This window comes from Sarcophilus harrisii, chromosome 1 (assembly GCF_902635505.1).
Source record: "Sarcophilus harrisii chromosome 1, mSarHar1.11, whole genome shotgun sequence".
Taxonomy (NCBI): Eukaryota; Metazoa; Chordata; class Mammalia; order Dasyuromorphia; family Dasyuridae; genus Sarcophilus; species Sarcophilus harrisii.
The window spans coordinates 478,007,288-478,028,948 of record NC_045426.1 but is presented as its reverse complement, the minus strand read 5'-3'; the positions used below and the strand labels follow the sequence as shown (position 1 = coordinate 478,028,948).

General features: G+C 31.0%; 1 protein-coding gene across 4 annotated transcripts in view; it reads right to left on the bottom strand.

The window, feature by feature from the left end:
* Nucleotides 1–21,661, bottom strand: part of NOL4 (nucleolar protein 4) — a 473,540-nt gene that overhangs the window by 360,194 nt on the left and 91,685 nt on the right. For 3 of the 4 annotated variants that reach the window (XM_031946460.1, XM_031946461.1, XM_031946463.1), the window contains exon 2: nucleotides 19,004–19,153. In XM_031946460.1, the coding sequence (XP_031802320.1) occupies nucleotides 19,004–19,153 (150 nt within the window). Of the gene's footprint in view, nucleotides 1–18,192; nucleotides 18,455–19,003; nucleotides 19,154–21,661 lie in introns of those variants that run through there. The other variant, XM_031946462.1, reaches the window with a different exon arrangement.

The window sequence follows — 21,661 nt, the reverse complement described above, 5'->3', positions numbered from 1 at the left end:
AAGAGAGGAAGAAGAAAAATTTGGGAAAATAAATGAGACGTATGCAATTGAGGTAACAGCTTGAAAAAGAAGGACAAATATCAACAGAAAAATACCTTTGAAAGTAGAATTAGCCAAATGGTAAAAAAAAGAAAAAGTACAAAAGCTAACTGAAGAAAATCATACATTAAAAACTAGAATTTGGCACATGGAAGTTATTGACTCTGTGAGACATCAAGAATCAGTCAAGCAAACTAAAAAGAATGAAAAAAAATTGAAGAAAATATAAAATACCTCAGAAAAATAACTGACCTAGAAAACAGATCCAAGAGAAATAATTTAAAAAGCACTGGACTATCTGAAAGCCATAATCAGAAAAAAAAAGTCTGGACAGCGTCTTCCAAAAAAATCATGAAAGAAAACTACCTTGATATATTAGAAGCAGAGAGAAAAATAGTCATTGAAAGAATCAATCAAACACCTCTTGGAAAGAGATCCCAGGAGAAAAACTCCAAGAAACATTGTAGCTAGAATTTCAAGGTCAAAGAGAAGCTACTTTTAAGTGGCCAAAAAGAAACAATTCATCTATCAAGGAACCATAAGCAAGATCACTCAGGATATAGCAGCTTCCACAATAAAGGATTGGAGGGCCTCAAATAGCATTTTCTGAAAGGCAAAGAAGTCTGGATTATAACCAAGAATCAACTACCCAAAAAGATTAACATAATTTTTCAGGAGAAGAGATGAATCTTCAAGAAAGTAGGGAAATTTCAATCATTCCTGATGAAAAATGAAACTAAATATAAATTTAATCTTCAAATATAAGACTCAAGAGAGGCATAAAAAGGTAAACAGGGAAAAAAAAAACCCAGAAAGATGTTTAAAGGTTAAACTGTTTACATCCCTGCATGGGAAGATGATACTTGTCATTCTTGAGAAGTATAGCTTTCTTAGGCAGTTAGAAAGGATATACATTTAAAAAAGGATGAGAATATAAGTTTATTTTGATACAATAATATAAAAATAGACATTAAACCATGGGGAAAGGACTGTACTGGGAGAATAGGAAAGGGGAGATAAAATAGGGTACAATAGAGGGTAAGAAGGGAAAGGGATGACCATTGTATGAAGCTTAATCTCATCAGATTTGGCTCAAAGTGGGAATAAAGTACTCAATTGGTTATAGAAATTTATCTTTTCCTGTGGAGAAATAGGAGGAGAATGAGGAAAGAAAAGGGAGGGGCTGACTAGAAGGGAGAACAGAAATAATAGGAGAAAGCTAAGAGAAGGAAGGAAATATGATAGAAGGGAGGGGAAATTATGGAAGGAGGTGGTAATAAACAAAACCATGGTAAGGACAGACAAGGTGAAAAGAGAAAAAATATAAACAAGGGGAAAATAAGATGGAAGAAAATACACAAGTAGTAATCAAAGCTATGAATGTGAATGGGATGAGTTCTCCCATAAAACAGAAGCAGATAGCACAGTGGATTAAAAAAAGAGAATCCTACAATATGTTGTTAAGTAGAAACACATATGAAACAGAAAGATACATGCAGAGCAAAGGCTTTTGCCTGAATTAGAATATATTATTCTTTAGCTGAAGTTAAAAAAAAAAAGTAGGGGAAGTTATCCTGATCTCAAATAAAGACAAGGCTAAAATAGATCTAATTTGAAAAGATAAGGAAGAAAACTACATCTTGCTAAAAGTTAGCAAAAAAAAATTAGAAAAAGAAAACCAAATTACCAGGATCAAAAATGCAAAGGATGAACTTACTACCAGTGAATAAAAAATTAAAGCAACAATTAAGAATTATTTTGACCAATTGTATGCCCACAAATCTGACAATTTAATTGAAATAGATGAATATTTACAAAAATATAAATTGTCCAGATTAAAAGAAGAGGAAATGAAATACTTAAATGAAGCCATTTTAGAAAAAGAAATTAAACAAGTCATCAATGAACTCCCTAAGGAAAAATCTCAGGGCCAAATGGATTTAGAACTGAATTCTAACAAATATTGAAAAAAACAATTAATTCCAATATTATATAAACTATTTGGAAAAATAGGCAAGGAAAGAGTCCTGATAATTTTCTTTTAAGATATAAATATAGTGCTGATACCTACACCAGGAAGAGCCAGAGAAAGAAAATTATAGCTCAATTGCCATAATTAATATTGATGCAAAAATGTTAAATAAAATATTAGCAAAGATATTACAGAATATTTTTACTAGGATAATACACTGTGGTCAAGAGGGGTTCGTACCAGGATAGTAGAACTGGTTCAATATCAGGAAAACAATCAGAATAATTGACCATATCAATAACAAAACTAACAGAAAACATATAATTTTCTCAATAGATGCAAAAAAACCAAAAACACAGCACCAATTCCTATTAAAAACACCAGAGAGCGTAGGAATAAATGAAATTTTCCTTAGAATGAAAAGCAGCATCTATTTAAAATCATCAGCAAACATTATATGTAATGGAGGTAATCTAAAAGTATTCCCTGAATGATCAGGGGAGAAATAAAGATTCCATTATTACAACTATTATTCAATATCGTATTAGAAATGTTTGCTTTAGTAATAAGAGAAGAACAGGTAATTTAAAGAATTAATGTAGGCAATGAAGAAATAAAACTATCACTTTGCAGATGATATGATGATATATTTAGAGAATCCTAGAGAATAAACTAAAACAAAAACTATTTGAAATCATTAACAATTTAACTAAGTTGCAGGATATAAAATAAAGCCACATAAATCACTAGTATTTCTATATATTACCAAAGTCAAGCATCAAGAGATAAAAAGAGAAATATCATTTTTAAAACTGTAGACAATATAAAATATTTGGGAGTGTACCTGCCAAGACAAATGTAGAAACTATATCAATACAATTATCAAACACTTTTCACACAATAAAGTAAAATTTAAATAATTGGAAAAATATCAGTTGTTCATGGGTAGGCTGAACTAATACAATAATGATGATAACTCTGCCTAATCTATTTATTCAGTTCTATACCAATCAAACTGCCAAAAACTATTTTAGAGAGAGAAAATTAAATAAAAAAATTTACCTGGCAAAACAAAAGGATAAGAATACTGAGGGAAAAAATGGGAAAAATGCAAAGGAATGTGGCCTCAAAGTACCAGATCTAAAACTTTATTATAATAAGGTGGCAATCACCAAAACCATTTGGAACTGGCTAAGAAATAGAGGGATGGATCAGTGGAACAAGTTAATTATAAAAGATACTATAGTCAATGATTCTAGTAAGGTACTGTTTGTTAAATGCAATGACTCCAGATTTTGGAGTAAGAACTCACTATTTGACAAAAACTGCTGGGAAGACTGGAAAATAGCAGGGCAGAAACTAGGCATAGACCAACATCTCACCCTCTATACCAAGAAAAGATTGAAATAGATAACATGATTTAAACATAAAAGGTGATACTATAAGCAAATTAGGAGATCAAGGAATAGTTTACCTGTCAGATCTTTGCAGAAGGAAAGAATTTATGACCAAACAAGAAATAGAGAACATCATGAAATGCAAAATAAATAATTTTGATTACATAAATTGAAAAGTTTTTGCACAAAACAATAACAAAAACAAAAACAACGCATCCAAGATTAGAAGGGAAGCAGAAGGTTGAAAAACAACTTTTACAGCCAATGTTTCTCATAAAGGCCTCATTTCTAAAACATATATAGAACTGAATGCAAATCATTCTCCAATCAATTAATGGCCAAAGGATTATGAATGGACAATTTTCAAATGAAGAAATTAAAGCCACTTATAGTCAAATGAAAAGATGCTCTAAATCATTATTGATTAATAAAATGCAAATTAAAACAATTCTGAAGTATCACAATAGATAGTTCCCCCATAAAATAACAAATATAAAAATATTTATTAAAGAAGTGGATTATAGAACCAAAAATTTATTTTCTATTCATTGTACTAAAATGAATATAGCTAGTCAATTGAGTAGCCTATTTGATAAGAATGCTGCATGTGACATCAGAAACATCTAATTTCACATTTTACCTCAGACATTATCTGTGTGATCCTAGGCATGTCACCTACCCTCTGTCCTCCTTAGTTTCTTTATCTGTAAAAAGTAGATAGTAATAGAAACTATCTCCCAGAGTTTCTATGAGCATAAAACAATGCATACATACATATAATATATGTGTGTGTACATAATGTTTTACAAACCTTAAATAACTACTTCATTGTCATTATATAGTTGGTAACATGCTTTCCTCTGGACTTAAGTATACTATTGGTATGAAAATCAAATATAAAATCTAATAATTGGTAGGGCTATTATTTCCCTAACTAATACAAAAATAGCTCAGAACACTACTTCACACAAAACAACTGCCATGCCTTTTAATTTCAGACCTTCTCTGCCTCCTTCCCTATTAATCCTTCCCAATTCACTCTGGAATCTGATGCTGTTTTTGTTTCATATTCATCTGTTTTCATTTCATATTCATTTTGAAGTATTGATTCTTTAGGAGAATATTTTTAGATAAAATTCTAAAATAATGCAAAAGTATTTTTTTAATTTCAGAATTTCAATGAATGTCCTCAAAGAATATAACATAATGAATCTGCTACTACGTAGTGATGTGACCTCAAACAAGTCACTTCACCTGTTGTCATCAGCATCTTTATCTGTAAAATGGTCTAAATTATTCTGCTTCTTCTTCCAGTTCTAGTTTAAAGGGTCATATTCTTCCACAAGCACTCCTAAGAATTTTAACTCTTTCAGATCCCTTTGGATACAACACACCGAGTCATCAAATTAACTTGGAAAAACAAATGAATTCTTACAAAACATTTAAATTGTAGACACAGATTACTGGAAAGCAATCAAATTGAACTACAGATTCTAAACAAAGTATGTAAATTTGACCTGAGTTAATACTTATGGTTCTAACACATTCTGTGTTGTGTTGCTTTGGGGGGAAGTAAACATCTGGAGAGAAAAAAAGCAATATAATTACTCCATCTCAAAAGTTGTTACATTAGGAAAAATTGTGTCAAAGTATTTCCTGAAACAAATGTGAAACACTTCCACAGAATACTTTCTTGATCTTTTCCTCTAGTGCCATATGCAGTAATATTTTAAAAAAATATTATGCTGTAAGTGTCAAAAAGGTAGAAGATTCATAGTGAGATCACATCATGGCAGTAGTACAAAATTTAATTTTGAGCCCCCAAGAAACATTTTGCAAAATAGTTCTACTTAGCCTATTGCTTTATATACATCTTTGCATGCCATCTCAGGGAACTGAGAAAGAAGAACAGAACACCTATATTTTATGGCTTATATAAGTAGTCATTGTCACTTTATATATAGGCATATGACCTCATCATTTACTTTACCAGTGAAGGAGATAATATACAACATTTATCTGAATAGTGCCTTTGTAAAAGGACTGGGTTTTTTTCTTTTTTTTTATAACTTTTTATTGACAGAGCATATACCTGGGTAATTTTTTATGACATTATTCCTTGCACTAACTTCTGTTCCGATTTTTCCCTTCCCTACCTCCACCCCCTCCCCTAGATGGCAAGCAGTCTTATACATGTTAAATATGTTACAATATATCCTAGATACAATATGTGTGTGCAGAACCAAACAGTTCTCTTGTTGCACAGGAAGAATTGGATTCAGAAGGTAAAAATAACCTGGGAAGAAAAATAAAAATGCAAACAATTTACATTCATTTCCCACTGTTCCTTCTCTGGGTGTAGCTGCTTCTGTCCATCACTGATCAATTGAAACTGAGTTAGATCTTCTCTTTGTCAAAGAAATCAATTTCCTTCAGAATATATCCTCATACAGTATCGTTGTTGAAGTATATAATGATCTCCTGGTTCTGCTCATTTCACTCAGTGTCAGTCCATGTAAATCTCTCCAAGCCTCTCTGTATTCATCCTGCTGATCATTTCTTACAGAACAATAATATTCCATAACATTAATATACCACAACTTACCCAACCATTCTCTAATTGATGGGCATCCATTCATTTTGCAGTTTCTAGCCACTACAAACAGGGCTGCCACAAACATTTTAACACTTACAGGTCCCTTTCCCTTCTTTAGTATCTCTTAGGGGTGTAAGCCCAGTAGTAGCACTATGTATCAAAGGTTATGCTGGATCAAAGGGTATGCACACTTTGATAACTTTTGGGGCATAATTCCAGATTGCTCTCCAGAATGGCTGGATCCATTCACAACTCCACCAACAATGCATCAATGTCCCAGTTTTCCCACATCTCCTCCAACATTCATCATTATTTATTAAAGGACTGTTTTAAAAGAAATATATAAGATATGTGTATGTGGTATGTGTATACTCAAAAATAATTAAACAAAATTAATTTCCACTATGCATTATGTATATAATTAATTTCATATTATATATATATATATATATATATATATATATATATATATATATATATATGTGTGTGTGTGTGTGTGTGTGTATACAAACTGGATATTAATTGAGGTTTCTTTATGATTAACTAATCCTGGATGTCTCAATAAACATCATTTCAATGCTCTAATTAGGTTCGCTCTGCCTTAGCCAAATCCTATTTCTCCAAAATTCCCCTTTTTGAGAGCTTTTTTTCAAAAATCCCATTTCTTTTAAGGCTTTATCTCAGTTAATTATTACAGCACTAAGGAATTATAATATTTATTATTCTTTCAACCACAAACTACTAAAAAATTCAAACCTTAAAAATTCAATAATAAACAATTATTTTCACATATTATTCAATATGCTGTTCTTCCTGTTTGGTATTTGTATTTTTAAAGCAGCATCAGATTTTTCTTTGATTTAAAGAAATGAATTTATGATGGCAGAATGTAAGGCAGCATGACAGAATTAAAGATATTTGTGTAGTGGGATCTTCGGGACCCTGAACATATGACCTAACCAATATATAACCAATGTAAAGCCATCCCTAACAAAAAAAAAAAAAAAAAAAAAAGTCAGGGCAGACATAAATCCAGTCTTGACCTTATAGTAACAATAAACAATTGTGATCAGAATACTTAGTTCTAAGATAGAAGTAGTATAAGAAAAACAATAATTTAAGACATGAATAACCCATATAATCTATCACATCCAGGTCAAAATTAAATGCATTTTAAAGGCTACAAATTGGATATGGTTTCACTGATACAGGGAAATTCTAGATAAGGACACTCCTACTAGTAATAAGGCAGTTTATCAACTTCTCTAAAACATATAATCTTAGAAAGTTGCCTAGAGCATTAAGAGACAAAATGATCAGCCCAAAATAACACTGAGCAAGTATATTTCATATTTTTATTCTAGAATTTCTCTACAACAGGAGCAAACATTCTAATGAAGGAGATAGACAGAAACAGGAAGGAACAAGCTATATTCACAATGAATGGGAAATCATTAACAAAGGAAAGTAATTCGAATTAAAGGGGGTTAGGAAAAGCTTCAAGGGAGCCAAGATAGTTAGCAGGCAAGTTGAAGAGAGAAAGTATTCCTATACCAGGAACAGCCCCCCAAAAATGACTAGAGTCAAGAGATCTAGTGGTTTTTCTTGCGGAACAGCCAAGAGGCCACTGTCATTGGTTGGAGGAATACATGTTGGGGAGTGGGGTATAAGAACACTAGAAAGAGAGGAAGGGTGACTGATGCCTATCTCTATAATATGAGGCAAACTCTGAGAAAGAGTATGTCCATAGTGGAAGTTATCTATGGCTTGCTAACAAGTGCTTAAAAAAATCCTTTCATATCTAACTTTCTCAAAATTATATATATCTTCCAAAGTCCAGTTTAACTTATATCTACTTTATGAGGCCTCAAACTGAATGACATTGCTCCTGCTTAAATTGTGCTTCTTACAATACATATTTATTTCTTTTCTGTTTTAGTTTGTTCATTTTTAGTTCTAACTCTTTTGATCCCATTTGGGGTTTTCTTGACAAAGATACTAAGTGATTTGCCATTTACTTCTCCAGCTCATTTTACAGATGAGGAACTAGGGCAAACAGGGTTGAATGATTTGCTGAGTATCACATAGCTAATAAGTCTGAGGTCAGATTTGAACTCACAAAAAATGAGTCTCCCTAACTCCAGGCCCAGTGGTCTATCCACTGTACCACCTAGCTGTCCAGACTACTGTAATACTTTATTATATTTTGCCCAAATTTTTATTATAATTATTTACATACTTATTTTATCCTTTGACAAGATAGTAAGGTCCTTGAGGGTAGGCAACATGTGCCTCTTACTCATCTCTATATCCCTGCAGTGCATCATAAAGAGCAGAAACTTGATAACTACATGTTGAATTATAGAACTGTTAAACTCACATTCTTAAACTGTAGTTTGTGATTCCATATGAGGTCTTATAAGTGAATGTGGGGATTATGAAATTGAGATTTATTATCAATAAATATCTGATTTATATACCTATATACCTGGGGTCAAATAAAAATTTCTCAGGTGAAAAGGGGGTGTGAGTGGAAAAAATTCAAGAAACCCTGAGCTAGGGTACATTTCTTGTCAGCAACATAAGGGGAAAAAAGAAATGTTCAGGGATAAAGATAAGATTTCCATGTATCCAAAGTGATAAAAATTCTAGTGGGAAAGGAGTAGTAGAGAGAACAGGAAGTTCTTTTAAGGAAGCAGCTTTCAAATAAGGAATAATAGTACAAAAAATTCCAGGGTCAGCAAGGAAAACCCTGGGAATAATCCTAATATTCAAAAAGCAGAACAGGATTAGGACAGAGAGATAGAAATAGAATTAGAACATGGACAGATACAAGTGAGAGACAGTGAACAATCATAAGTGATTTAATAAAGTTAAACAGTTTATATTTTCAAATGGGAAGATGATACATGTAATCCCTAAGAACTTTATCATCATGAAGGCAGTTGAAGTCTATTTAGATAAGTAGAATAGTGTCTATTGTGTTGGGATCATAACAAAAGAAAAATTGAAGTATGTGAAATAGGGAGGCATTGGGAGAAGGGGGAAGTAACAAAAAGGAATGAAAAAAAGTATCTTACATAAAAGAGGCTCAAACAGAAGACTTTGAAATGGAGGGCAAAATTAAGGGAGAGGAAGCAAACAACACTTGAATTTCTCTTTTATCTGACTTGATTTAAAGACAGAAGGAGAGATAGGTAGATGAATAGATGAATAGGTATGGATACAAATATCTATCTATATGTTATGTATTACATATATTGTATGTACATGTATATGTCTAGATAATATATATATAAATATACATACAGTTTATTATAGAAATCCATTTTATAAAAGGAAAGGGTTAAGAGGAAAAGGTAGAGATATAAGAAGAGGAATGTATGTTAAGGGAAATAAAAGTCATAAATAAAACATATTTTTCAAAAAGGGATAGGATTAAAAATAAAACAACCCAAGGATAAAAGGAGAAGATAAAATAGTGGAAATATATAGTAACCAATAATAAAGATGAATATGAATGGAATAAACTCAACTACAAAATAAAAGAGAATAGTAGAATGGACTAGAAGCAATAACACTGTTTATAATATATATAGTTGAAACATAAAGACAGAAAGAATCAAAGTAAAGAATGGGAATAGAATTTATTACACTTCAGCTGATGTAAAAAAAGGTGGGTGAAGCAATCACAATCTCAAATTGAGCAATTGTCAAAAAAATGAAAAAAGACAAAGAAACTATACTTTGCTAAAACAAAAAGGAAACCTAAACAATGAGTTACCATCAATACTGAAAATATATTCATCAAATGGTATAGAATACAAATTCTTGAAGGAATTGTTAAATGAGTTTCAAGAGGAAATAGTAAAATCATGTTCTCTTCTAAAGACTTACTTAAAGAAATCTAAGCATAATATAAACAGAAAAAAAAGATGAATAGAATTTAAAAAAAAACTGAGATGTGATAAACTATGGGCGGGGGTGGTGGTGGTGGTGGTGACTAGGAACAGAAAGGACAATAACTGAGCTGCACATAACACCTTCACAAAAACTGAACATGTATTAGGGCACAAAAACCTAATGAACAAATACAGAAATAAATATTAAATTTGCCCTTTCTGAACCATAATGCAATAAAAATTACATTCAATGCAATCTTTTTGAAATATGGATTAAAAATAAATTGAAAATTAAATAATGTAATCCTCCAAAATGAGACAATCAAAGGAGACATTGTAGAAGCAAGCAATAATTTCACTAAGAATAATGACAACAATGAGAAAGCATATTATAATTTGTGGGATGCAAAGCAGTACTAAGGGAAATTTTCATATTTCTAAAAGTTTCTATTAATAAAAGAGAAAAAAAGACCAAGTCAACAAAGTAGGCATGCAACTAAAAAAATAGAAATAAAAATAAATTTAAAGTCCCCAAATAAATACTAAAGTAAAAATTCTAAAAATTATAAAAAGAAATTAACAGTAAAAAACAAGCAAAATGGAGCTGACTTTATTTTTTTAAAAAATGAAAAAACTATATGGTCCCTTCCCTAATTTTTTTTTTAAAGAAAGAAAACCAAATTACCAGTATCAAAAATAAAAAAGATCTGATACACAATCAATGAAAATGAAATTAAAGCAATTACTAGGAGCTATTTTGCTCAATTATATGACAATAAAGCTGAACTCTAAGCAAAATAAATGAATATTTCTGAAAATATACATTTCCCAGATGAAAAAAGTAGGACACTTAAATAACGCAACTCAGAAAAAAAATGAGCAAAGCACAAACAAGCTTATTAAGAGGGGGAAAACAACTCAGGATCAGGTGGATTTATAAGCAAATTCTTCCAAACAATTAAAGAATAATTAATTAAAATATTGTAAACTGTTTGGGAAAAAAACAAGTAAACAAGAAGTACTACCAAGTTCCTTCTATGACATAAATATGATTTTTGAAAGAAAATATAAAGAAAAAGAAAGAAACAATGCACTAATTTCCCTAATGATTATTGATATAAAAATTCTAAATAAAATACTGGTGAGGACATTGCAGTAATATATGTGCAAAATCATACTAAACTGAACATATCTATCTATCTATCTATCTACACACACATACACACATATACACATACACACCACAAGGAATACAAGACTGGTTCAATATTAGGAAAACTTTAGGAATATTTGGTTTTATCAATAAAAATAACAAAAATTATATGGTTATATCAATAAATGCAGAAAAACTTTGGACACAATATAATACTCATTCCTATTAAACACACACACACACTGGAATAAGTGGAACTTTTCTTAAAATGATAAGTAGCATCCATCTAATACCAAGAGCAATCATTATTTGTAATGGGAGTAAACTAAAACCCTTTCCAATAAGACCAGATGAGAAGCAAAGATTTCCAGGATAATATTATTCAACATTGTACTAAAAAAAATGCTAGCTATAGGAATAAAAGGAGAAAAACATTTAAAAAATAGATATACAATGAGGAAACAAAACTATCATTTTTTGCAGATAATATGATGATATACTTAGAAATGCTGGAAAATCAACTAATCAAAACAACTAATTACTTTAGCACAGCCTCAGAGTATAAAATAACTTATACAAATCATCAGAATTTCTACATCTTATGAACATAACCCATCAAGAAAAGATGTTCCATTTAAAATAACTGCAGACAGAATAAAATACTTGGGAGACTACTTGCCAAGACACAAACACAGAAATTGTATGCAAGCAATTATAACACTCCACACAAACAAAGTCATTCAGCAATTGAAAAATATTAACAGCAGACCAAGTCAATATACTTAAAGTGGCAGCATAACCTAAATTAATTTACTTGCTTAATGCCATACCAATTGAATTACCAAATAATTACTTTGCAGACATAGAAAAAATAATAACAAAATTCATCTGGAGGCACAAAAAAAACAAGACTATCAAGGAACTCAATGGAAAGAAAATGTGAAGGAAGAATCCAGGACCAGATCTCAAATTATATTATAAAGCAGGAATCATCAAAACAATTTGGTGCTGAAAAAGAAACAGAGTGGATGACCGATGTAATCAATTTGAAGCCCAGACACATGAGCTTAATGGTCTAGTGTTTGATAAACTCAAAGATTCCAGCTATTAGGGTAAGAATTCACCATCATAAATCAATTTCTCATACTACAAACCAAGATAAATTCAAAATGGATGCATGATCTATACATAAATGGTGATATAAGCAAATTAGGGGAGCATGGAATAACTATGAATTTTTTCAAAAGTTCATAATGAAACAAATAAAGATGATCACAGGATAAAATGGATAATTTAGATTACATTAAATTTAAAATTTAATTGTTTTTAAATTTTAAATTTAAAAGGTTTGCACAAACAAAACCAATGTAACCAAAATTGGAAAAGAGGAAATCAGATGAGAGGGAATTTTACAAGTTACTCTCATATCTCAAATATATAGCAAACTGAGACAAATTTATTTTTAAAATAGCTGTTCCCTAATTGATAAATGTGAAAATGATATGAACAGGCAATTTTCAGAGGAACTATCAACAGTCATGTGAAAATACCCTCCAAATCACCAATTTGAGAAATACAAATTAAGACAATTATGAAGGGCCACTTCATACCCATCAGATTGTCTAAAATGATAGAAAAGGAAAATGACAAATGCTGGAGGGGATGTATGATAATAGGTACAGTAATGAACCTATTGGTTTAACTGTGAACTAGTCCAACTATTCTGGAGAACAATTTGAAACTTTATTCAAAAAGCTATTAAACTGTGTATAGCATTTGGTACAGCAATATTACTATTAGATCTATACTTCTAAGAGATCAAAGGTAAAATAAATAGATTCCATTTGTACAAAAATATTTATAATAGATCCTTTTTGTGGTGATACAGAATTGGAAACTGAGAGGATGGATTCCCAATTGAGGAATGGCTGAATAAGTTGTAACATATGATTGCAATGGAGTACTATTGACCTATAAGAAATAATGAAAAAGATGCTTTCAGAAAAAACCTGAGAATACTGAAATAGACTGTTGCAAAATGAAGAAAGAGAACAGAACCAGGAGAACACTGTACACAGTAACAGCAGTATTATAGAGATAATCAATTATAAAAGACAATAATTCAGATCAATGCAATGAATCACCACAACTCTAAAGTTCCATAATGTAACATGCTATCCATTTCTAGATAGAGAAGTGATAGATTCAGAATACAAACTGAAGCTTATGTTTTTATTTATTATTTCTTATTTTTTTAATATAACTAATGTATAACATGACTTCATATGTGTAAAGGTTATTGTATTTCTCACCTTTTCATAGGTATGGAAAGGGACTGGAGAAAGGAAGAAAATTTGAAATTGAAAATAATTTTTTAAAAGGACTAAGAAAAAAATCACTACATGGAGCATTTGAAAGATAATTGACAAATTTGGAGGCAGCAGTTTTAGTTGAATGATGAGGTCATCGGTAAGACTGTTAAAAGAATAAGAAGAAACAAGGTGGATCAAACACTATCAAACACTTGACACCATTGTCAAGAAATTTAGACACAAAAGATATGGGAAAAGACTGAAGGGTCTTTCTAAAAACCAAAAAGTTATATTTTTCATATTTCATATTCATTTACATTGAAAAAATAGAATTAATTTCCTATGAATCTAATGTTTAATTCTCTCTGTCTCTCTTTATCCCTCTCTCTCCATCTCTCTCTCCCATCTTCCTTCCTTCCCCCCTCCTTCTCTCTCTCTCTCTGTCTCTCTCTCTCTCCCTCCCTCCTTCCCTCCCTCCCTCCCTTCCTCTCTCTCTCCTACTCTCTCTCTCTCCTCTTCCCTCTCCTTCTCTCTCCCCCCCTCCCTCTCTCTCTCTCTTTCTCTCTCTCCCCCTCCTTCTCCCCTCCCTCCTTCTCTCTCTCTCTCTCTCTCTCTCTCTCTCTCTCTCTCTCTGCCTCCTGTCTCTCTCTCTCTGCCTCCTGTCTGTGTGTGTGTGTGTCTCTCTCTGTGTCTCTGTGTGTGTGTGTCTCTCTCTCTCTCTCTCTCTCTCTGTTTCTCTCTCTCTCTCTCACACCACCACCACCACCACCCACCACCCTACACTTTCATCCATCTTCTAGCATAATTTTTGAGTTATATTACCAAAAAGAGGGTCTCAGAATAAAGATCCAGAATAAGAATCACTCAACTGAGAAATTTTTTTTCAACTCCTTCTCCCACTATAAAATCTAGACAATACAGAAGAGCTACAGAAAGGGTCAAGGGTCAAGGGTCTCATTTCCCCCTATATCTCTGTCTTAATAATAATAAGGATCATAACTGCTTATATCTATATAGCACTTTAAGGTTTGCAAAGCACTTTACATATATTATCTCATCTGATCCCCACCTACCCTGAGAGATAGGTGTTATTTTTGTCCTCATTACACACCCAAATTCAAGGAAATTAAATGGCTTCCCTAGGCTAACACAGAGAAACTGTCAGAGGTAGAATTCAAATCCAAGACTAAGTTCAGTGATCTATCTTCTTCTTCTTCTTATCTATCATCTCCTCTCATGCCCAGTTATTCTTTTCTGATTTCTCTGCTGTTATTTTTATCATTCGATTTTGATCCTAGGATTCTTCATCCTAAGACTTTCAGAAGAATTTATTTGAAATAAAAAAGTTTGATCAACTGATGTGCCATGTGCCTCTCTCTTGTCCACTAGCTGACTGATTTATTTTCTCATTCTCTCTCACACACATGTGATCACTCACTCTATTGCAAAAAAGTATATTCTTGTGAAAGTCTTCTTTGATCAATAGCCTGCTCATTAAACTTCAACATGCTACCTTTACTGGAGAGACACTTGATAGAAATCAACACAATGTCCAGTGCATAATAGGTCCTTAATAAAAGTTAATGATTAACTGATAGAAAAAGAAGACGTATTTGAAAATGTCTCTTGTAGGTCCATCTTGTCAATTTGTCACTATAGTTAGAATTTATTCTCTCATATTCAAATAGAAAATCTATATGCTCTCACTCCAGCACCTTCAAAAAGAAATCCTAAAATGAAAACTCCCAGAAATATTATAAGCCAAAATCTACATTGTTTTTTTCTGAACATGTCATATTCACTCATTCTTTTCTCCTCTACTATCATTTCTCATTTTTTCATCAGTTTCTTCCTCTTATTTGGAACTCCTGCTTTCCTTTTTTACATCTTTTCCTTTTTTAATATATCATGTCCCACTTTTTTTTGCTCACTTTTATCTTTCATGTTCTTTCTGTCATCAATTTCCCCTCATTGCTCTGTCTTTTCCTCTTCAGGAAAAGCTTTGTTCTTAATGTGGATAGAAAAAAGGCCAAACCCAGCATAAACTTCAATTTCTTCCAGAAGGCAATAAAGATGTCAAGGAACAATGATATTTGAACCTCTATTTTCTTATTCACCAATTCAGTGAAAACATCAGTTTCCACTTAGACAAACAAAATGGACAAAAATTAGGCTAAACTGGAACTATAAACAGTTAGTATCTGGCACTATCCTTATCTTTCAAGCTTTGAGTCATGGCAACATAAAAAACTCCAACGGTAATAGCAGTTGGCACAGCTATTTAAACAACTTCACCGGTCCATCCATGCACTGCAATTGGTTTGTTATTTTGGTGAACCAGTGTCCTAATCAGCAGTCTTTCACATAAGCAAATATAGGATCTATCATTCACATTTGTTCATATTTGTGGTTTATCAATGGTAAATATTATTTTTCACCTGTGATAATCTGCTTAGTTACTTGTTCTTTGCTGAGGAAGCAATGCATACAGCTCCCTTTTTTTTGACAGCACCAACTCTACTTAATTACTTGTTCTATTACCACTGTCATTTTTACTTGGCACTTAACAAGGGCACCCTTTCAATCTCAAATATTTTAATAATTTAAGTTCTGGATGGAATTTTGCAGGAACCAGATCTACTAAGCCTGGAGAAAAGAGATGGCTAAGAGAAAGGAAAGAGAATATTTCCATTATTTATTGATTGTAGAGAAGATTTGACAAGTATAAAAACTGGGAAGTGTAAAATATCATGGTTCTTCTTTGGATAGAGTTTGATACTGTGACTACTGTTCATTAAGAAAAAGATTAAGTAAAATCTTAAATCATCAAAAATTCATTAAGAATAAGATTAAGTAAAATCTTAAATCATCAGATAAGGCATCCAGATTCACTATTAGATTAAAAAAAATTTCAAGTCCCTAAACATGTGGGTTTTTTGTTTTTTTTATTTGTTTTTTTAGTTGTCAAATGTAGTTAGGCTATTTCCTCTTCATGATTGGAGATAATCAAGAGTTGACTGTATTGGCATGTATTTCATGTGATAAATTTGTAAGTAGTATATATACTCACACACATATGCATTAAAAGCAAAAGAAGATATGTGAATGAAATAAGACTGATAATGTAATTCAGTTGGATCAGATAGCCTTTTTAATTCCTAAAATGTGTCATTTTATGAGGACTTTCAGAAAAGTTTAAGTAAAATAAAAAATAGGTACTTAGATTCAGATCATGGTGAAATAAGTGCAACCTGTCTATACCTAGATATTTCAGGGAATTATGTCTTGCAGCTATATGACACTAAGTAGCATCCCCATGTTAAACCAGCAAAAAAAATTCCATCACACTGAGAAGATATAAATTAGATATGCAAAAATGTAGGCCATATTGACCTTAATACTAATAATGAACATAATACAATAGTAATTAGTCATGTGATTAAGAATATTTGGTTTTGTTGGTTGAGGTGGAAGAAGGAGAAAGAATGAAGGAGAGAAGAAAAAAAAGAAAAAATATAAAATGGAGAATGTTCTATGAGTTGAGATGTTGAAATTAAAAAGAAATTTTAGCTATCCAGTATACTCCATTAATTTTCTTATCATGATAATAATTCTTATAAAAGTATTCATAACAGATTGTAGTTAATACAACTTTTAATATCTCTATGAAAAAATTGTAGTTTTACTATCTGCTAAGTGAATATTTCACTGTATAGAATTCACATTTGCTTGCAAAGCTGACTTTTCCTTTTTCTATAATTATTGACACTTGGAACAGAAAACCTACACTACTGGGATATAATATAAATCTATTAGAGAACTGAGGAATAGGAACCTTGACAGTATTGGAAAGAGGACAGAACTAGTTACCAGGAAGAATAAATAGATGTATGCTGGGCAAGGCACCTAAATGGTTGGGAAGGGGTCAAGATCCATTCTCATCAGGGAATAAACCAAGCTTAAAATGCTTCTTATATTCCTCAAGTTGTTTCTCCAATAAAATAATGCAAACAATACTCTGAAATAGATAATATAAAAAGAAATATTGTAGCAAAGTAATTTAAATAGATGTCTTAAATGGATTGTAGATCAGATTCTCTCCATATAATCCTGTAAGAAAATTAATATGGAATTACATAAAGAGAAAGTAATGTTGCCCTATATTATTAAGTCATATTACTTCAACAATAAAAGGTCTTTAATGAAGGAGTTTCAAAGACTAAACTATAAAATTTACTTTTAGTAGATATTGTATACTAGATAACATACCACTATGCAAAAAAGTCAGGTTTTTAGTTTAATTTAATATACTGTATTTTGGTATTCTATTGATGAAAAAATCTCACTGGAAGTTAAAATTCACAAATCTGTTTCATACAAGTGAAATACCATAAAAGAATGCATAGTTAATGAAATTAGTAGATAAATGCATCTATTTTCTTCTAGTAATGGGATTCAAGCCTGGCTTAAAGGGTAAGTGAAAATTAGTATGTTCAGTGAAAATTAGTTTATATCAAAATACCCTCCCCCAAATGAGCAACTTTCATTAATAATGATAGAAAATCTCTAGATGATTGGTAAAAATGATGTTTATTTGGCAGAATTAGGTGAGAAAATTTACTAAGGTGCCTATCAAAATACCATGCAATTTGGAAACAGCCAGGAAACAAAACCATGGGGATAAAGGGAATAAATATAACAAATATTGAAAGTTATTATGCAATTCTAAAGATTTGATATGACCCTAGCAATATAGCAAAAAATAGTTATGGAAAAGAAGCTATTTCTTATGCTCAGTAGCTAATTTTCAAACATAAGTACCTGTATTTGAAACTTTGAACATTTCACACTTTTTTTCTGTATCTGTAAAGAAAAAAATGCATCCAGGCTGATATCATGTATCAATATAGCTGAAAATAATGAAGATAACAGCAGCCAAAAACAAAGGCTCATAAATGATGGATCAACCACTATTTTGTCCATGGAATGTAATTTTTTTTTTCACATTAGAAGCATAGATTTATCCTTTAGTAGCTCTTTTGAAAAAGGATACTGAAATATTTATAGAGAGATATGAATTTGCAAAATCTAATCTCATAACAAAATAGCTTAATTAAAAATTGAATTAAAATATTTAGGCAGGCCTAGAAATACCATTAAACAAGAAAAATATTTATAGTTTCATAATAATAGAATAAATTCTTTATTTGCTAAATTGACAGAATATTAAATATGTTGTTCACATATTCATTTTATTGTAAAAAAAATTTAAAGATTTCAATTTAAAATGAAAGTAACATTCAATAATCATATGTATCTAAATGATACCTGATTCTGGTTATAGTTCATTGGACATTAGATATAGCCATTATTAGAATTCCAAATTAATGTATATATACATATTTGCAGGAATATTAAATTAATTATAAGTAGGTTTCATCTGTACATAACATAATACTTATATTGATGTATGTTCTATAGGCACATAATATAAAATATAGATTTTTATAGATAAACTAAAGTTGTGAATATTATTTGGCTATACCTTATGCTATGATATAACATCTTAAATACTTAATGTTATCTTTATAAATATACTTGAAATAGTTTCACATTTTTTTCTTTTACTTACTGCTTTGTATGTTCTCTTCTGTCCAGCATGTTTTCTGATTTGTTCTCCATTAGGTCCTGTTTCTACATGCATGGAATAGATAATGTCAAAGAAATCTTCAACCACAGCTACTCGCCTTAAAGACAGCTTCTCATCTACCCCCACTCCATCCTGGAAAAGAGATAAAGAACACAAGATTCATAAATACCTTTTGATAAGAATATAATGCATCTTCTTTAGTGAAATCTGATTAAACAATTTTAAACTATTAAGCTAATCATCATAATGTAATAAAATGAAGATTTACACTTCTGCCATTATTGTCACTTACATTCAGAATCCTAAGAATAGGAGGGAAAATCACTTAGTCTTTCAGCACAGTTGCTAATTTCATCAAATAATACCTCATCATTTTATTTTATTTCTATTGAAGTGTACACAATGAAATAAAAACTTTTAAAAATTGGTGGAGGAAAATTTTTAAGTATAAGTTACTATTAGGTTATTTTCATAATTTCTAATTTATACATTTTTTATTAATTCAACAAATAGTTCAATTAAATCTAATGAATATTTTCCTAGGTGGTCTAGAGAATATAACAATATTACAATAAATAGGACATTGCAAAATAACAACTTGCTCCTATAGAATTTACAATCAAGTAGAAGAAACAAGACATGTAGAACAAATGATATTTGCCATTATAAAGCATTTTCAGGGAACATAAAAGGTTAAATTAGACTGAAGTAAAGGGTATACACATGAAAATAAATCTAGAAAGGTAGGTTGAGACCAGCTGGTAAAGACCTTAGATGCCACATTAAGGAGTTTAGACTTTAACAGGCATGTGGAGTTATTTAACGGTTTTGAGCAAGAAAATGGCATGATTAAAACTGTGCCTTAGAAAGATTAACTTAGAAGTGCTGTACAGGATAAATTGGAACAGAGAAAGAAACACTAAAGACAGATTAGTTAAGAGTCTATTGTAAATAACAAAATAGAGAAGTAATAAAGGTCTAAACTATTGTGGCAATAGAGAGAATGGACAAAATGAGATAAACTTCAATTTAAAGAGTCTTCATCATTACCTCTCATGATACATATCCTTAAATAAAAAAAGGACTTGATCTACAAACAAAATATAACTTAAGAACGTGAATAAAGCTCTGATTCTATGACAAATTATTTTCTCCACTGTGAATTTAACATGTTGATTCTAATATAATTAATAACCACCAAGTGGATATTTCGTATCTGTTGGAAATCCCCTTTTCAAACTATGGTATGTTTACTAAACTGGTCTAATTGGAACACACAAAAAGCATTGAGAAAAACAAAATTTGGTCTGAGCAGATTAAATTTGTTGTTATATGGTCAACTCTGTTCAAATACAATTCAAGTTTATATTCACAACGAACTTGCATGTTGGAAAACTAGGACACATGTATAGGAAAATACATCTAATTTTATCAATCTGTGCTATCTGTAAAACGAGAAGCACAAAACACAGTAAGAATATCAACAACAGAGTAATAAAATTAAATTGTGATTCATTTTAAAATTCTGTCATGTATCTCCTTGTGAATAATAATGAAAATTGACATTTGCATAACATTTTAAAGTATTTAAAATGTTCTAATACACTTTGAGTGTTGTAATTGAGTATTGTAATTAATCTATAATTTATGTATTTCATGTTCTATCGTCCCCATTTTGTGGATGAAGAAACTGAGGCTTTGAGAGATTCTATGATTTGTCTATGGTTACACAGTTCATAAGTGTAAGAGGCAGAATTAGAACCCAATTCTTATTGACTCCAAATCTAGCACTCTGCATTATGTCCTTCTGCCTCTTAGATGGTATAGAATCTACTTGAAAGATAGCTATAAATGTAGTTTAGATATCATAATGAAGTCAAATAATAAAGGATTAACTTAAGAACCATAAGATCTAAAGTGATCAAGATTTCCTAAGTCCCCTTCTCCCCCATTCAGAGCTCTTCCTGAAACTAAGTCATAGCTAGAAAATATGCCTAATGCAAATTAGGTTGATGTGAAGCCAGAATAAAAGAAAAATTGTGGCCAAAAAAAAAAATGAACAAAGAATGATAAATTGTTCCATCCAAAGTAGTAAGTCTATAGTAAAATCAGTGAAGGAAAGTTTCTTGACATTTTTCATGCAGGGGGGAAAAATCAATTTTTCTCAAAAATATTGAATTTGACATTTATCAAAAACCTCTAATGTTTTATATTTTTCTTTTAAAAGTCAAGGAAGAAATTCAATAGAAGGACAATACATGAGACCTCTTTCTATTTAAATCTATTTGTTCAAGATCAATGAATGAAATTAGTTAACACCTGACATAGTTTCGATTCAATTATTAGGGAGAAAAAAAAAGATGTGTGCTAATTATGAAAATCACCATTACAATTACCATAATTGATAAACTGGTAGACAATCTCAGTAAAGGATCTGGAAATCAAATAGACATTAAATATTGCCAATTAATTAGGAAGGAAAGGAGGGAGATAAACAGGTAGGAAAGGAAGAAGGGAGAAAGAGAGGAAGGAAGGTGAGGAAGCCACAAAACAGGAATCCTAAAAACTTTCATTAAAAAAGAAGTAAGATTTCAGGACATTTAAGATTCCACTCTGTACTACCCCACTATCTCTACCCAT